At 40.0% G+C, this 18,333-nt stretch overlaps 2 protein-coding genes across 3 annotated transcripts in view; one reads left to right on the plus strand and one right to left on the minus strand.

Moving 5' to 3' along the window:
* CCDC146 (coiled-coil domain containing 146) overlaps window positions 1-13,430 on the minus strand; it is a 139,897-nt gene extending 126,467 nt beyond the window's left edge. Inside the window, exon 1 of the mRNA XM_019958620.2 lies at window positions 13,284-13,430. The gene's annotated coding sequence lies outside the window, so the exon portion shown is untranslated. The remainder of the gene's footprint in view (window positions 1-13,283) is intronic.
* Window positions 13,431-13,676: 246 nt separating this feature from the next.
* Window positions 13,677-18,333, plus strand: part of FAM185A (family with sequence similarity 185 member A) — a 108,202-nt gene continuing 103,545 nt past the window's right edge. The window contains exon 1 of one of the 2 annotated variants that reach the window (XR_011566215.1): window positions 13,677-14,390. Coding sequence is in view for 1 of the 2 variants with exons in the window: in XM_019958622.2 (XP_019814181.1) it covers window positions 13,961-14,390 (430 nt within the window). In the remaining variant the exon portion in view is untranslated. The remainder of the gene's footprint in view (window positions 14,391-18,333) is intronic. The other variant, XM_019958622.2, reaches the window with a different exon arrangement.

The raw sequence follows: 18,333 nt of genomic DNA on the forward strand, positions 1-18,333 counted from the left end.
CTCTTTAGCATGATTTTGTCCCAGAGCTCTCCTTAGGATTTGGTGTGAGAGTCCTGGTAAATCTAATCTTCAAATCCCACTGTGAGATGTTTAAATCTAAGATAAGAAAGACTGTGTAGGATATTGGGTACTGGAGAAGCAGAAAGGGAGCAACTAAAAATTTTAAAAGTCCTTAGAAAGAATATGTGTCAACTCTGAGTCATGGAAGAGCCAACTTTTTTTTTCCCTAGATTTTATTGGTATTTATTTTTGGCTGCACTGGGTCTTTGTTGCTGTATGTGGGCTTTCTCTAGTTGCAGAGAGCAGGGTCTGTTCTCTCGTTTGGGTGCACAAGCTTCTCATTGCAGCGGCTTCTTTTGTTGCAGAGCATGGGCTCTAGGTGCATGGGTTTTAGTAGGCGTGGTGTATGGTGTATGGGCTCAGTAGTTGTGGCTTGCAGGGCTTAGTTGCTCTGTGGTATGTGGGATCTTCCTGGACCAGGAATCAAACCTGTGTACCTTGCAGTGGCAGGCAGATTCTTAACCACTAGACAACAATGGAAGCCCTGTGGGAAGAGCCAACTTTTCAGATAGTAAGTAAAGCAAGCAAGTTCCTTCTCCCATATTTAGAAATTTCACAGATTTCTATTTTCATTGCATGAGTATTTCCTGTTCACAGGTTTCCTCTGGTCCAAGGCAGATCTCTACTGTTGTCTTCCTCTCCCCAGGCAGCATCCCTTACTCAATTTCTTTCCTTCCTCTAAAAGCAAAGGTTTTTACATTGTTTATTATAGGGTTAGAAAAGCTGCTACTGCTGCTGCTGCTGCTAAGTCACTTCAGTTGTGTCCGACTCTGTGCGACCCCATAGATGGCCTCCCACCAGGCTCCTCTGTCCCTGGGATTCTCCAAGCAAGAACACTGGAGTGGGTTGCCATTTCCTTCTCCAATTCATGAAAGTGAAAAGTGAAAGTGAAGTCACTCAGTTGTGTCCGACTCTTAGCGACCTCATGGACTGCAGCCTACCAGGCTCCTCCATCCATGGGATTTCCCAGGCAAGAGTACTGGAAAAGCAGAGACATTAATTGCCAACAAAGGTCTGTCTAGTCAAAGCTATGGTTTTTCAAGTTGTCATGTATGGATGTGAGAGTTGGACCATAAAGAAAGCTGAGTGCCAAAGAATTGATGCTTTCGAATTATGATGCTAGAGAAGACTCTTGAGAGTTCTTTGGACTGCAAGATCAAACCAGTCCATCCTAAAAGAAATCAGTTCTGAATATTCATTGGAAGGACTGATGCTGAAGACGAAGCTCCAATACTTTGGCCAACTCATTAGATGGGAAGAGCCAACTCATTAGAAAAGACCCTGATGCTGGGAAAGATTGAAGGCAGGAGGACTAGGGGACAACAGAGAATGAGATGGTTGGATGGCAACACCGACTCGATGGACATAAGACTGAGCAAGCTCCAGGAGTTGATGATGGACAGGGAAACCTGGAGCGCTGCAGTCCATGGGGTCGCAAAGAGTTGTACACAACTGAGCGACTGAACTGAACTGAACTGATAGGGTTAGAAGAATATTTAGCAAGATAATCTTCCTATTGTACGTTGGAAGAAGAAATTAAAAATAAAATAAATCAAAACACCTTCTGAGCTGGGGAACAAGGAGAGGTGGTGAGGAATCAAGCTGGCATGGTCCCCTGAGGCACTGTGTCCACTCATGATCAAGCTCAAGAAATGAGACAGTGAAACTTGGACTTTGCAGGACATCAGAGGGATAATGTGCCTCTCTTGCCAAATAGGACTTGGGGAAAGTGGCAAGTTTCCAGAGCCATCATCAGTCCTACCCTTTCATGTGATAAAGCAGAGAGGGTTGAAGAGATTTTAGAGTGGAGTGGGAGAGGTGTTGAGGGTGACCGGGAGTGCTGCACCCCAAGAGCCCTTGCTGTTATGATAAGACGTTACTTCAGAAAGTTCTGTGGATCATACATTTGAGCATCAAATGGGGATGTAGGATTCTCAGAAGATGCCAGCATGGAGGCCCACATAGGGGACCCAGGTGGATACACATCTCAGGAGGAATCAGAATGGTCAGACACCACTAACTAGACAGCCACCCTGAACTATAATGCTACCTAACAACTCTGAACTTGGGTCTCATACTCAGGAGTAGGAGAGGAATGGGGAAACATGAATTCAGTAAATTTAAAAAAATCAGCTTTATTGAGGTATATAATTTATGTTAAACAAAACTCATTGTAAGTATACATTTGATGAGTTTTTACAAATATGGACAGGGTGTGATCACTGCCATGTACATTCCCATTGCTCTAAAAATTTCCTGTGTGCCCCTTTACAGTCAGTGCTCCTTCCCTTTCTGTCCCCTCCATCTCAGGCACCTGGAAACCACTAGTAGTTTTGCCTTTTCTAGAATTTCATGTATGTAGAATCATACATGTTTCTGGCTTCTGCTGCTGCTGCTGCTGAGTCACGTCAGTCATGTCCAACTCTGTGCGACCCCATAGATGGCAGCCCACCAGGCTCCCCCGTCCCTGGGATTCTCCAGGCAAGAACACTGGAGTGGGTTGCCATTTCCTTCTCCAATGCATGAAAGTGAAAAGTGAAAGTGAAGTCACCCAGTTGTGTCCTACTCTTAGCGACCCCATGGACTGCAGCCTACCGGGCTCCTCTGTCCATGGGATTTTCCAGGCAAGAATACTGGAGTGGGTTGCCATTGCCTTCTCTGTTTCTGGCTTCTATCATTTAGCATAAGGTTTTTGAAGCTCATATACATTGTTATGGATATCAATATTTCATTTCTTTTATTGCTTAATGATACTCCATTGTATAAATACACCATGATTTATTTGCCATTCTCCATTTGGTAGATGTTTATTTCTCTTTCCTGGCTATTATGAATACAGTTGCTACGAATATTTAAGTACAAGTCTTCATGTGAATGTATATTTTGGGTAAACACCTAGGAATGGAATTTCTGGGTCAAATGGTAAATTATGTTTGATTCTGTAAGAAACAGTCAAATGGTTTTCCAAGATGGCTGTCCCATTTTATACTCCACGAGCAATGTATGAGGGTTCCCACTGCTCTACATCCTTGTCAATACCTGGTATTGTCAGTATTTTTAGTTTTAGCCATTTTGGTAGGTTTGAATAGTATCTAATAATTTTGTGGTTCAATTTGCATTTCCATAATGACTAATTATTTTGAGCATTTTTTTGTGGGCTTAGTTGCCATTTATATATCTTCTTAGTTTACACGTATGTTCAATTTTTTGTTTGCTCATTTAAAATAGTTTTTCATATCATTGTAACAATTATTTGCATATTCTGGATACAGTCCTTTTTTAATTTTATTTTTAATTGGAGATTGGATACAAGTTGCTTATTAATGTTTTATAAATATTTTCTCTCAATCTTTCCTAGTCTCTTCATTCTGAAAAGCAAAACTTCTGAGTTTTGAGGAAATCCAATTTATAATTTTTCCTTTTTTAACTCATGCTTTTTGTATCTTAAGAAATCTTTGCCAAACTTGAGGTCACAAGATTTTCCTTATGTTTACTTCTAGAACTTTTATAGTTTAGCTCTTCTATTTGCAATTTTTAACTATTTCAAATTTTTGTGTATGCTGTGATGTAAAGGTTAATGTTCTTTTGGAGGAGGGATGGAGAGGCATATGGGTATTTAAAGTTTCAGCACATTTGTTGGGAAAAGTCTCCTCCTCCCATTGTTGTATTATAATTATAGTAGCACCTTCCTCAAAAATTAACTAACCAGATATTTTTAGGTCTATTTCTATAGTCTCTATTCTGTCCCATTGATTTAAATGTCTCTCCTTACAGTCATACAACATTGTGTTGATTATTGCAGTTTTAAAATAAGTCTTAAAATTAAGTAGGATAAGTCCTCAAACTTAGCTCTTTTTTCAAAATTGTTTTGGCTATACTTGGCATTTTACATTTCCATTTCCATTTCCAGTTAGAAGTAACTTGTCAATTTCTATTTTTTAAATAGAATTTAAAATAGAAGCCAGCTAAAATCTTTGACTGAACAATGAATCAATAATTAGTGTGAGTGATATGCCACCTTGAGTCTTATTTTCCTTGAATATGGTAATTCACTCCACTTAGATCTTCATTTTCTCTCAGCAGTGCTTCATGGTTTTCAGAAGATCGGTCTTGTATATATTTCATTAAATTTATCCCTAAGTATTTCACATTTTGTATTTTATTGTAAATGGCACTGTCTTTAAATTTCAATTTCCAAATGCCATTTTTGGCCCTTAGAATTGATCTTTTTATTGACCTTGTTTCTTGTAAACCTGTAAATTAATTCAGTTAGCTTTGTATAATAGTCCTTAGAATTTTCTACTAAGATGATCATGTCTGCATATAGACAGTTTTACTTCTTTCTGTCCAATGTAGATGGCTTTCATTTCCTTTTATTGCCTTATTATAACATTTAGGGCCTCCAGAACAATCAAGTGGTGAGAGTGCCCAGCTGTGCCTTGTTTGAGATCTTGAAAAATCATCCAGTCTTTTATGGTGAAGTATGGCACTGAGTCGGAGAAGACAATGGCACCCCACTCCAGTGTTCTTGCCTGGAAAATCCCATGGACGGAGGAGCCTGGTGGGCTGCAGTCCATGGGGTCACACAGAGTCGGACACGGTTGAAGCGACTTAGCAGCAGCAGCAGCAGCAGCATGGCACTGAGTGTGTGTTTGTCATGAATGCCTATATTAGGTGGAGGAGATTCCTTTGCTTCCAAGTTTGTGGAGGGTTTTTAATCAGGACTAGGTATTGAATTTTGCTAAATGTTTGGTTTTTTTTTAATCCGTTAAGATGACCATATTTTCCAACATGATGCTGGAACAACTGATCTTTAACATCCTCATGTAAAAAAATGTTCCTCACCTCATACTCTAACTAATCTATAAAAACTAACTTGAAATGAAGCATAGGCCTAATTGTAAATCCTAAAAGTAAAAAAACTTCCAAAAGAAAATGTAGAGGAGAATCTTTGCAACCTTGGATTTGGAGAAAGTTTTGGGGTTTTTGTTGTATATTTTTTTGTTTTTAGATGGGTGAGTTTTACTTTGTGTGAATTATACCTCAAAAAACTTGACTTTTGGAGAAGGCGATGGCACCCCACTCCAGTACTCTTGCCTGGAAAATCCCATGGACAGAGGAGCCTGGTAGGCTGCAGTCCATGGGGTCGCTAAGAGTCGGGCACGACTGAGCGACTTCACTTTCACTTTTTACTTTCATGCATTGGAGAAGGAAATGGCAACCCACCGCAGTGTTCTTGCCTGGAGAATCCCAGGGACGGGGGAGCCTGGTGGGCTGCTGTCTATGGGGTCTCACAGAGTCGGACACAACTGAAGCGACTTAGCAGCAGCAGCAGCAAACCTGACTTTAAAACAAACCAAAGCAAACAAAAAGATCTAAACATACACAGAATACTGAAATGTAAACTATTACAACAAAGGGAAAAAATTTAAAAATAACCAAAAATAAAAAATAGATTCTCCACAAAGGAAGTAAATTAGACAAATAGAAGACTTCTCATTAGCAAAAACTGTATTTCTTCAGAGATACTGAGAGACAATGCTTGTGTGCATGTCACTGAGTCGTGTCTGGCTCTTTCTGACCCCATGGACTGTAGCCCACCAGCCTCCTCTGTCCATGGAATTTTCCAGGCAAGAATACTGGAGTGGATTGTCATTTCCTACTCCACTCCAGGGAATGTTTCCGACTCAGGGATAGAACCTGTGTCTGCATCTCCTACATTGGCAGGCAGATTCTTTACCACTGAAGCCACCTGGCAAGCCCACTGAGAGACAGTATATGTCAACTAAGTTATTACTTAAGAGTGAGGTTGAAATAAAAACACTTCATAGTCTGAAGAAATTACTCAAAGACTCTCAAACAAAAATAAATCTAGAAGGAAAGAGATGAGCAAATAAATTGGTAAACTTTGCTAAATTTAAGTAAGCTTTAAATATAAACAGCAATAATAATAACTAGTTGCTTGGCTTCAAAAACAAGGTGGAACTAAAAAGCACAAGACAATAAATGACATGAGAGATAGAAGGGAACAGACTTATGTTAGAGAATTCTATTATTTGAGATGAAGATAGAGATATTGATCGATTAGACATTTGTTAAGTCGAGTATGTGAAAAAGTTAAGGATAATGATTAGAAGAAAATAGCCTTTCAAATTACTATAGAGGCAAAGGATGAACAAAGAAAAACATTTAAACTAAAGACATGAATGAAGAAAAGCAGGAACAGCAAGAACAACAAAAAAGGCACAAAAAGGCAAGGTTAATAGAAAACACAAAATAAGATGGTATGAATAAGTATAAATGTAAAAGTAATTACAAAAAAGAAGGTAGATTCAATTTACATGTTAATACAGGTTCTTGAATTAGATTTAAAATATCTGTCTATATTCTGTTTATAAGAAACAAGTCCCAAATATAATGTCACAGGTTTGAAATAAAAGGATGAAAATATTATTATTAGATTAAAATATGTATCGAGATAGAAAGCAGCACTAGAGATAATGAGGGATATTATTTAATGACAACAGTTTTATCGAGAAGTAGTATTAATCCTGACCCTGTACACAACTAACAGTATTGCCTCAAAATATGTAAAATGTAAATGAAATTTCTACTCAAAAGTATGTTAATGGTACTGCAATGTGAATGGTTGCAACAGTATTGCTGCTTTGTAGAAGTGCAGTGAAGAGTTAGCACATACAAGAACTCTAGCCTAAAGTGAGCTTTTAAAGTTTTTCTAAGTTAACTTTCTGTTTGCAGTAAATATTATCTTAGACACACACACACACACACACACACACACACATATTGCTTTAATGTATACCCTGAGAATCTTCTTCAGATATTTGTAAACTAGATGATTTCTCAAAGTGTTTAATGTGAGAGAAATTTGACTACATTAACTAAGAAGCTTTTTCTGGTACATCATCTGCATGAAAACAAATAACATGGGATTTCAAATGGGATTACCTACATATTCATTAACTACTTCTTAGTATTATAGTTATTACTCTAGATAATAATAAACTCTATTATTGAGTTTATTAAGATTTTGTAAGAAGAACAGAAGTTGTAAGATATATTTATTTCAAAAGTTTATAATTAAGTTAGCAAATTCCTAGGGCACCCCTCACTTAAAGTGAATTCCAGAATCCTTTCTGTAGGTTACATTTTTTTTTTTTTTTTTCTGAAAAGTCTCCAATGCCCTCTGCTGTTCATTTATTGAATTTTTTGTTGAAGTATCAGATGGTAAAGGGAGAAGGAAATGGCAACCCATTCCAGTATTCTTGACTGGAGAATCCCGTGGACAGGGGAGCCTGGTGGGCTGCTGTCCATAGGGTTGCACAGAGTCGGACATGACTGAAGTGACTTAGCATGCATGCATGCATGCATAGGAGAAGGAAATGGCAACCCACTCCAGTATTCTTGCCTGAAGAATCCCAGGGACAGAGGAGCCTGGTGGCCTGCCATCTATGGGGTCGCACAGAATTGGACAAGACTGAAGCAACTTAGCAGCAGCAGCAGCAGCAGCAGATGGTAAAGAATCTGCCTGCAATGCAGGAGACTTGGGTTTGATCCCTGGGTCGGGAAGATCCCCTGGAGAAGGGAATGGCTACTCCAGCATTCTTGCCTGGAGATTTCCATAGACAGAGGAGCCTGGAGAGCTACCGTTCACAGGGTTGCAAAGAGTCAGACATGACTGAGCGACTAATGCTTATAGCTGATAATGTGTAAATTACTGCTGTACAGCAAAGTGGTTCAGTTATACATCTATATATATACATTATTGATATATATATTCTTTTCCATTATGATTTATCATAGGATACTGAATACAGTTCTCTGTGTTTTACAGTAGGATCTTGTTATTTATCCATTCTTATATAAAAGCTTACATCTGCTAACCCCAAGCTCCCACTCCATCCCTCCTCCTTGGCAACTACCAGTCTGTTCTCTATGTCTGTGATTCTGTTTCTGTTTCATAGTTTCATTTGTGTCATATTTTAGATTCCACATATAAGGGAAATCGTATTTGTATTTCTGTATTTGACTTACTTCACTTAGTATGATAATTTCTAGCTGCATTAATGTTGCTGCAAATGCCATTTTTTCATTCTTTTTTTACGGCTGAGTAGTGTTCCTCTGTTTATATGTGCCACATCTTCTTTATCCATTAAATCTGTTGATAGACATTTAGGGTTGTTTCCATGTCCTGGCTATCATGAATAGTGCTGCTATGAACATAGGGGTGAATGTATCTTTTTGAATTATAGTTTCGTCTGAATATATGTCCAGGAGTGGGATTGCTGGATCATATGGATAATTCTTTTCTGAGGAACTTCCATAATGTTTTCCACAGGGGCCACACCAATGTACAATCCCACTATCAGTATAGGAGGGTTCCTTTTTCTCCACATCCTCTCGAGCATTTGTTATTTGTAGATTTCTTAATAATGACCATTCTGACTCGTATGAGGTGGTACCTCATTGTAGTTTTGATTTGCATTTCTCTAATTATTAGTGATGAGCATCTTCTCATGTGCCTATTGGCCATCTATCTGTATTTCTTCTTTGGAGAAATTTCTATTTAGGTCTTCTGCCCAGTTTTGGATTGCATTGTTTATTTTTTGTTGTTGAGTTGTACGAGCTGCTTGTATATTTTGGAAACTAAGCCCCTTGTTTGTTGCATTGTTTGCAAATATTTTGGAAACTAAGCCCTTATTGGTCACATTGTTTACAAATATTTTCTCCTAGCCTGTAGGTTTTCTTTTTGCTTTTGTGACAGCCTGCTGTGGCTGTCCACACATGATTTTTGTGACTGATATCACTCAGAGTATCTTATAAGATGGAAGACAGGTGCTGATTTCATGCAAGTATCATCTGTCATTCATAGGGTGTAAGAGTTGTAGAGCTCTGCAACTAATAAAACCTAACTGGCATTTTTAAAATGCTGTAATGAAATTACTTATAATAATACTTATCCTTGTATGTGACCTTACAATTGTGAGTTATTGGATCTTCAAGCACAAATCTTTTAAGTTTCTTATTTCTGTAGTATGAGGCAAGTAAATTTCCCTTTTTTAAAACTTGAGAGAGATCCCTTTCTGAATAGATTCAGTCCACAGAACTTAATGTGAGGACCATTTCCTATCATCCACAAAAAGCCTTGAATCTTCACAACTTTGCAGCCTGAGAGCCTTGGGGGCTGATGATGGGTTAACTCCGGGAAGGACTCTGTAAATCACAGCAGCTGGCCCCTGTGAAGGGGATGGAAGACACAGGGAAGGGATCTCCTGAGCGTGATCAGGACCTGGTGTACTTCAGCCAAATGGAAAGTTTAAAGAGCCCTAGGCGGACCAGGACTCCCAGCTGCAGGGGCCCCACCCTCCCTGCCCCCACACTTGAAAAGACTCGCCCACTCAATGAGAGACTGTCATTCACTTTCCAGAATGTATTGTCCAGTATGGAATGAATTTGTTCCATTAGGCTGTCTGGAGTATGTTAAGTCTTCATCACAGGACGAGGTGTCAAAAATTAATCACTAGGCTAGCTTATGAAACAGCTGCTTAAACCATGGCTTTAACTATCAGAATAGTTAAATATAAAATATCTCAGACAAAATTTCATCATGCTATATTAAATTGTACACTTATTGAATATTAATTATTAAGTAAAATATTCATGGGCATTTAGATGGTAAGAAATCCTCTACCTATTATTTGAGTCAGTCTTAGGAAACAATACATGCTAAGAAATGCATCTAAATTTTTTTTATTATAAATATAATATATATTCATTATTGAAGACACACACAAAAAAAGATAAAGTAATTTGTCTTACTTACCATTGTTATCAAGCTGTGTTTCTCTATAATTGTTTAACATATATTTTAAATATATAGTTTTATGTTAAAATTCCTGTTATTTTTATTATAGAGCTGAGATCATACACTGTACATACAATTTGATATTTTATGTTAAAATATAGTTTTAAATATTTTAAAATATAGTTTTATGTTAAAATTCCTGTTATTTTTATTATAGAGCTGAGATCATACACTGTACATACAATTTGATATTTTACTCATGTCACTTAACATTATTGTGAGATAACAGAACAATATATATCCATTGGTCTCAGCCCTTGGCTCCCAACAAAGGGCTCCTGAACTCTTGTAATTTCCTGGGTGATAGGAGTGTCTTTTGTTTATTTATTTATTTTGTCATTTTTTTCCCCATTCTTTTCTTTTTTTTTTAATTTTATTTTTTAACTTTACAATATTGTATTGGTTTTGCCATATATTGAAATGAATCCGCCACAGGTATACATGTGTTCCCCATCCTGAACCCTCCTCCCTCCTCCCTCCCCATACCATCCCTCTGGGTCGTCCCAGTGCACCAGCCCCAAGCATCCAGTATCGTGCATCGAACCTGGACTGGCGACTCGTTTCATATATGATATTATACATATTTCAATGCCATTCTCCCAAATCATAGGAGTGTCTTTTATTTTAAAGAAAGTGCCTTTGGGTAGACTCCTGGATGAGGTCTGGTCACCAGAAAAAACAAGACATGATTTGAAGCTTGGAATCTACAGCTCTGCCCCCAAGTTTCTTGAGAAGGAAGGACTGAAAATGGAGTTGATAAGCCTACGTAATGCAGCTTCCATAAAAATCAGACTGTATGCAGTTTGGAGAGCTTCCAGATTGGTAAACACATCCGCACCAGGAGAGGAACACATCCTGACTCCAGGGTGATAGAGGCTCCTGCAGTCCAGACCCTCCCAGGCCTCATCCTCTGTTTCTTCATCTGACTATTCATCTGTATCCTTTACTAATCCTTTAGTAAAATGGTAAATTCAAGTATTTTCCCAATTTCTGTGAGCCACGCTAGCAAATTAATTGAATCTAAGGAGGGGCTTGTGGGAATCTCCAATTTCTAGCCAAATGGGATAGAAGTTATGGGTAACCTGAGGACCTCCTACTTGTGATCGGCATCTGAGGTGGGTGGGAGCAGTTTTGTGCAATTGAACCCCTAACCTATGGGATCTAACCTTAGTGTCAGAATTGAGTTGAACTGTAGGACATCCAGCTGGTGTCACAGAAATTGCTTTTTGTTGAGGGGAAAACCTCTAAACATTGGATGACTGGAAGTGTCAAAGGGAAGTTTTATGTGAGTGTGGTAGTTGTGGGTGTAGTTCTTCCATACAAAGAAGGAGAATTATAGGTTTTTCTTTATGTTGTAGAAGATTTCACATATAATTGAACAGTCTTCAAAATATAATTTTTAAGTTATTGCATAATATTTCAGATGTTCACAAATTATGTAACACCCTCCTATTTTTGGACATTTAGGTTGCTTCAGTTCTTTATTATCATAAGTAATCCTGTAAAAAAATTCCTTGAATGTAAGTTTTTGTGAATATCCCTAATTTTATGTTTACATTAAGTTCCAAAAAGTACAATTTCTAGGTTGTGGATACACACATTCTGAAGGTGCTTTATGCATGTTGCTAAACTGAACTCTGAAGGTTTTAAGAACATACTCCTACCAGCACTGCATGTTCATGACTGCAGGAATGGCTTTTAAAAAACTGACTGTGCAAAAATATTTTACAAGTAAACTCTAAATATGGAGGGAAGTTATATACGACTTTCTATTCATTTCATAAATAATTTTTGTTCTCCAAAGGTGTCAGGAAGATAGAAGGACCTTTTAGTAGAGTGGTGAGAGGGTCAGACCTTCTAATTGTTTCTTAATCTTTCAAAACTTGTTTCTTCATCAATAATGTAAGCATAATAATACTTGCCCTGCTAAACACAGAGTGTTTTGTGAGGATACCATGACATGATACATGTGAACATGCTCTGAAAACTATAATCTCATAAAGGTGGAAGGTGTACTTTTACTGGTTATTATTGATATGTGGACAGACTTGCTACATGACATCAGACTTATAAAAGTATCACTAACTTTTTAATATCTTATGTTAACCTTAATGTACATAATCTCCATATTAAAGCTCAGATGATCCAAAAAGTAACGGTTTTGGTCAGTTTTATTTTATTTATTTGAAAATAGTAAATATGGATGTGAGAGTTGGACTGTGAAGAAAGCCAAGCGCCGAAGAATTGATGCTTTTGGACTGTGGTGTTGGAGAAGACTCTTGAGAGTCCCTTGGACTGCAAGGAGGTCCAACCAGTCCATCCTAAAGGAGATCAGTCCTGGGTATTCATTGGAAGGAGTGATGTTGAAGCTGAAGCTACAATATTTTGGCCACCTAATGCAAAGAACTGACTCATTTGAAAAGACCCTGACGCTGGAAAAGATAGAAGGCAAGAGGAGAAGGGGATGACAGAGGATGAGATGGTTGGATGGCATCACCGACTCAATGGACTTGAGTTTGAGTAAATTCCGGGAGTTGGTGATGGACAGGGAGGCGTGGTGTGTGCTGCAGTCCATGGGGTCGCAAGGAATCAGAAACGACTGAGCAACTGAACTGAACAACTAAGTTGAATGCATTCTCAAGATGCTTAAACCAATGTCTTTCCCAAAATTATTCCTGTGGGATTTTATTAAAAAGACGGTTTGAAGATCAGTTTGAATAATTTTGACGAAATGAAACACAAAGCCAAGGGCACAACTAATATGCAGTGGGAACTTGATGAACCTAAAAGCTTGCACCTATCATGAGTGAGCCTTTATAAGGAGGGAGATGGACTAGGGCAGAAAGGAGGAAAGGATAACTTAAGAAAAACACTGAATTTTTAAACAGGTAATGGCTTGCAAAGAACTCTGTGACTTGGGCCCCTGAGGACTTCAGCTCAGTTCATTAGGATTTTTAGATATAAAATAAAAATAGTATAAACTGCAGCTTGACAGCCTGAGCACCGGTGTTCACATCCATTATCTCATTTAATCCCTAAAATAAAAAAACCTTTGAGGCACGACAAAGAAGGTATTATTGACCTAATTTTAAGAGCAAGCAGTTAAAACTCAGATACATTCAATGACTGGCCTGAGGTCATTTAGAGTCTGAAAGGAGACAGGACGCTAATGTTATTACTACATTTGCTCTCGAAGAGGGAGTTTCCTTTGAGATCACTAATGAGTCATTAACCTCTTGCAGAGGTATTCTCCATCCCAGGGTAACCCGCACTAATTTAATGCCGCTTGGAGCTAACCACTCACTGAGGGTACTCCTATTTTAAATCACGTTCTCACCTTTAAAAGCGCAGTTTCTTAGCTCTTCTCTTCGTCCTGATTCTTATTTAGGCTCCTAATTTTTCTCAGTGTATCTTCCTCCGTCTCACTCCAAAGCTCCACCCTCTTCGGAGAAGTCGCGTCCTCGGTATCCAAGGAAACCAAGCAGTCTGGCCCCTCTTTTGCTTTCCTCGCTTTCCATTGGCCAGTGGGTTCCTGTGTAGATTTTTTTTTTTTTTTTCCGCCCCCCGTCCCTCCAATGGCTAATGGGCTTGAGGGAAAAGCGCAGGCCTTCCGAGTTCCGTCCAACACCTGCCCTAACTAACCTTAGCATCCTGCACATTGCCTTCTGGGAAATGTAGTTTCTTAGTTGCCCGAGCCCTTCAACATCTGGCCACCATTGGAACTACCTATCCCACCGGCCTTTGCGAAAGGGGCGGGAGTAGGCGAGGGGCTCCGGTCAGGATGGATACTTAGAACTGGATGGATACTTAGAACTTTAAAATTCCAATTTGCCGCCCAGACCCGTGTAGCTGACGTTTACACTCCTAAACGAAGTGAGCGGTCTTGCTGTTGCTTCAGCCAACCCTCTTATCAAGTGTCTCCCTTTTGGCTTGGTCAGCACAGCGGCAAGCCGACTGGACGTGGGGAGACTAACCTGAGGCTGAAGTAATCTTGGGGAGAAAGAGGGGCACGCCATGTTCCCCTTCTCGGGATGGGGGCTGGGCTGCCTCCGGCTCTGTCTGCTCAGAGTGTGGGCCGGTGAGGCCACCGGGCGCTGGGCCTGTGGGACATGTCAGTCCCGGCTGTACGGCTCAGGTGGGTCCCAGCCCGAGGTCTCTAGGTCTGACCCTGTGCGCGGGACTCTGAAGGAGTGGGCGCTGCTGGTGAGCCCTTTCGGCCGGCTGCGGGCGCGGCTCCCATGCCACCTGACCGTGAGGCCCCTGGACCCCCTCACCTACCCAGACGGCGACCGCGTGCTGGTCACAGTGAGCGGAGTGGAGGGCGGGGCGCGGGCCCTGGCCGGCCTGCAGGTGAACTACGACGAGGCGCAGAAGGAGGTGACCATCGTGGCTGATGTCATCGACCACCAGGCGTCCGTGGAAGTGAACGCGCCCCTGAAGTTTGGCAAGTGACTGTAAAACGGGTTTGGGTCCCGGGCACACCGTGTGAACTTCTGAAATTAAGCCGACGTGCATTTTTAATTTGTCCCTTTGGATGAGACCTTTCAGCGTAATTTACTCTTGACCCCTTCAGAAGCTATGTCTTTTTTTTTTTTTTTTTTTCTGTTCTACTTTGGGTTTCTGAGTAGCAGTTAGGAATTACGTTTTCAGTTATAGCAATTTTATAAATCTAGTAGAAACGTGATTTGGAATAACCTAAGCCACATAACATTTTTTTGTCCTATCCTCCTTTGACACTTTCTTCCTATTTGTGTTACTGCACCTTGTCCATAACAAAGTGTTTTATTTTTCAGGGTTAAGGTATCTTAGTAATGCATTCAGTGGCATGGCAGGCCGTCCGCATTTCCACTTGCTCATGGCCTGGGGTCTGTTCCCCAAACAGCCTTGCCTATAGTATGTTCCATCTAATCTGGACCAAGTGTTTGGTTTCTAATAGGCACCCAGCTTCTTACTGAAAACATCAGCATTCGTTTTGGCCTAACTAAATTTTCTGTGACTTGCAGGCTTTGAAGAAAAACACATAGTTAGATTGCCCCAGAAAGGTCAATTGATAATGGCTGCCAGATATGTTTTCTAGGTGTTTTGAGTTCCATGCTATATCTCACATGGAAGCCACAGTTTCCGCGACACTTCTCTAGGAAAGTCTTCCCAGGTTCTCTGCCTTCCTAGGACTGAAGCAAGATACTTTTAATGATCATAATAGCAGATAACACTAAGATAATCTTTTCTAATTACAGTTGCACTATATTATAGACACTGTTTTTGTCACTGTTTTCGAGAAGAGAATGGAAATACAAGTTTGATGACCCCCCTAGTGGTAAAGAACCCACCTGTCAATGCAGGAAACTACAGACAGTGATTCAGTCCCCTGGGTGGGGAAGATCCCCTGGAGGAGGGCATGGCGACCCACTCCAGTACTCTTGGCTGGAGAATCCCATGGACAGAAGAGCCTGGTGGGCTACCATCCACAGTGTGGCAAAGAATTGGACATGACTGAAGCAACACAGCACAGCACAAGTTTTATATACTGAGTATTTATTATGGGTGAACAAGTAGAGGAGATCCATGCCCTCATGAAACTTAATTTCTAGTGGGATAGATCAAAAAATATGCCTGTTGTCTCTCAGATATAAGGTGGTGGAGCTGAGATTTGAACTGACTGAAGTCTGCTGAAAAACTATGCTTTATTGCTTCTCAACTTTTTTTTTTTTTTTAACTAACCTAGATGAGTAAGAGACCCTGATCTCAAAATATAAAAGTCTACGGTGGGGAGGAAGATTTGCTAACACATTAGATAGTACAAAATAAACTGAATATTGAAATAGAGAAAAGCAAAATTTTATGGCAGCTCAGATAAAAATGAACTACCCAAACTTCATTATTTGTTGATTCCTCTTTTTAGAGCCAGAATCCCATTTCCAGTTTTACTGTTTCCATGTGTGTATTCCACAGGCCCCTCAAATCAACATAGTTCAGTTTTCTTCATACTCAACTAGTGTTCCTCCAGTTTGTCTATAACTGTTTCAGTGAAAGAGTGAGAATAGCATTCAATTCAGTCAGTTCAGTCGCTCAGTCGTGTCTGACTCTTTGCGACCGCATGAATAGCAGCATGCGAGGCCTCCCTGTCCATCACCAACTCCCGGAGTTTACTCAAACTCATATCCATCGAGTCGGTGATGCCATCCAGCCATCTCATCCTCTGTCATCCCCTTCTCCTCCTGCCTCCAATCCCTCCTAGCATCAGAGTCTTTTCCAGTGAGTCAACTCTTCACATGAGGTGTCCAAAGTATTGGAGTTTCGGCTTTAGCATCAGTCCTTCCAATGAACACCCAGGACTGATCTCCTTTAGGATGGACTAGTTAGACCTCCTTGCAGTCCAAGGGACTCTCAAGAGTCTTCTCCAACACCACAGTTCAAAAGTTCAATTCTTCGGTGCTCAGCTTTCTTCACAGTCCAACTCTCACATCCATACATGACTACTGGAAAAACCACAGCCTTGACTAGACGGACCTTTGTTGGCAAAGTAATGTCTCTGCTTTTGAATATGCTATCTAGGTTGGTCATAACTTTCTTCCAAGGAGTAAGCGTCTTTTAATTTTATGGCTGCAATCACCATCTGCAGTGATTTTGGAGCCCCCCAAAAATAGTCAGCCACTGTTTCCATTGTTTCCCCATCTATTTGCCGTGAAGTGATGGGACCAGATGCCATGATCTTAGTTTTCTGAATGTTGAGCTTTACCCAACTTTTTCACTCTCCTCTTTCACTTTCATCAAGAGGCTCTTTAGTTCTTCTTCACTTTCTGCCCTAAGGGTGGTGTCATCTGCATATCCGAGGTTATTGATATTTCTCCTGGCAATCTTGATTCCAGCTTGTGCTTCTTCCAGCCCAGCGTTTCTCATGACGTACTCTGCATATAAGTTAAATAAGCAGGGTGACAATATACAGCCTTGACGTACTCCTTTTCCTATTTGGAACCAGTCTGTTGTTCCATGTCCAGTTCTAACTGTTGCTTCCTGACCTGCATATAGGTTTCTCAAGAGGTAGGTCAGGTGGTCTGGTATTCCTATCTCTTTCAGAATTTTCCACAGTTTATTGTGATCCACACAGTCAAAGGCTTTGGCATAGTCAATAAAGCAGAAATAGATGTTTTTCTGGAACTCTCTTGTTTTTTCGATGATCCAGTGGATGTTGGCAATTTGATATCTGGTTCTTCTGCCTTTTCTAAAACCAGCTTGAGCATCTGGAAGTTCACGGTTCACGTATTGCTGAAGCCTGGCTTGGGGAATTTTGAGCATTACTTTACTAGCATGTGAGATGAGTGCAATTGTGCAGTAGTTTGAGCATTCTTTGGCATTGCCCTTCTTTGGGGTTGGAATGAAAACTGACCTTTTCCAGTCCTGTGGCCACTGCTGAGTTTTCCAAATTTGCTGGCATATTGAGTGCAACACTTTTACAGCATCATCTTTCAGGATTTGGAATAGCTCAACTGGAATTCCATCCCTTCCACTAGCTTTGTTTGTAGTGATGCTTTCTAAGGCCCACTTGACTTCACATTCCAGGATGTCTGGCTCTAGGTGAGTGATCACACCATTGTGATTATCTGGGTCTTGAAGCTGTTTTTTGTACAGTTCTTCTGTGTATTCTTGCCACCTCTTCTTAATATCTTCTACTTCTGTTAGGTCCATACCATTTCTGTCTTTTATCGAGCCCATCTTTGCATGAAATGTTCCCTTGGTATCTCTGATTTTCTTGAAGAGATCTCTAGTCTTTCCCATTCTGTTGTTTTCTCCTGTCTTTGCATTGATCGCTGAGGAAGGCTTTCTTATCTCTCCTTGCTATTCTTTGGAAGTCTGCATTCAGATGGGAATATCTTTCCTTTTCTCCTTTGCTTTTCGCTTCTCTTCTTTTCACAGCTATTTGTAAGGCCTCCTCAGACAGCCATTTTGCTTTTTTGCATTTCTTTTCCATGGGGATGGTCTTGATCCCTGTCTGCTGTACAATGTCACGAACCTCCGTCCATAGTTCATCAGGCACTCTGTCAGATCTAGTCCCTTAAATCTATTTCTCACTTCCACCACTACTCAATATCTATCCTTAACTCCTCTACCCACCTGTTGAGGGTAGAGTATATTTAGAATCTGTTTTCTTCTCTCCATGCCTATCTAAACTGCCTGAGATCAAGCCTTATGTTATAACACTACTTAATGGCTAAAAATGTGCCAGTTACATTTGCATCCATGTAAATATGGGGTAAAATTGCCTTTTATGTTTTTTATATTAATCCAAATCAAAATATTGCCTTTATAGAGACTGCCATATACACAACTGTAGAAACTGATCTTTATACCATAACTACTAGCATTGTAGTGTTAGGCCCCAGTACTTT

Source organism: Bos indicus, chromosome 4 (assembly GCF_029378745.1).
Source record: "Bos indicus isolate NIAB-ARS_2022 breed Sahiwal x Tharparkar chromosome 4, NIAB-ARS_B.indTharparkar_mat_pri_1.0, whole genome shotgun sequence".
Classification (NCBI taxonomy): Eukaryota; Metazoa; Chordata; class Mammalia; order Artiodactyla; family Bovidae; genus Bos; species Bos indicus.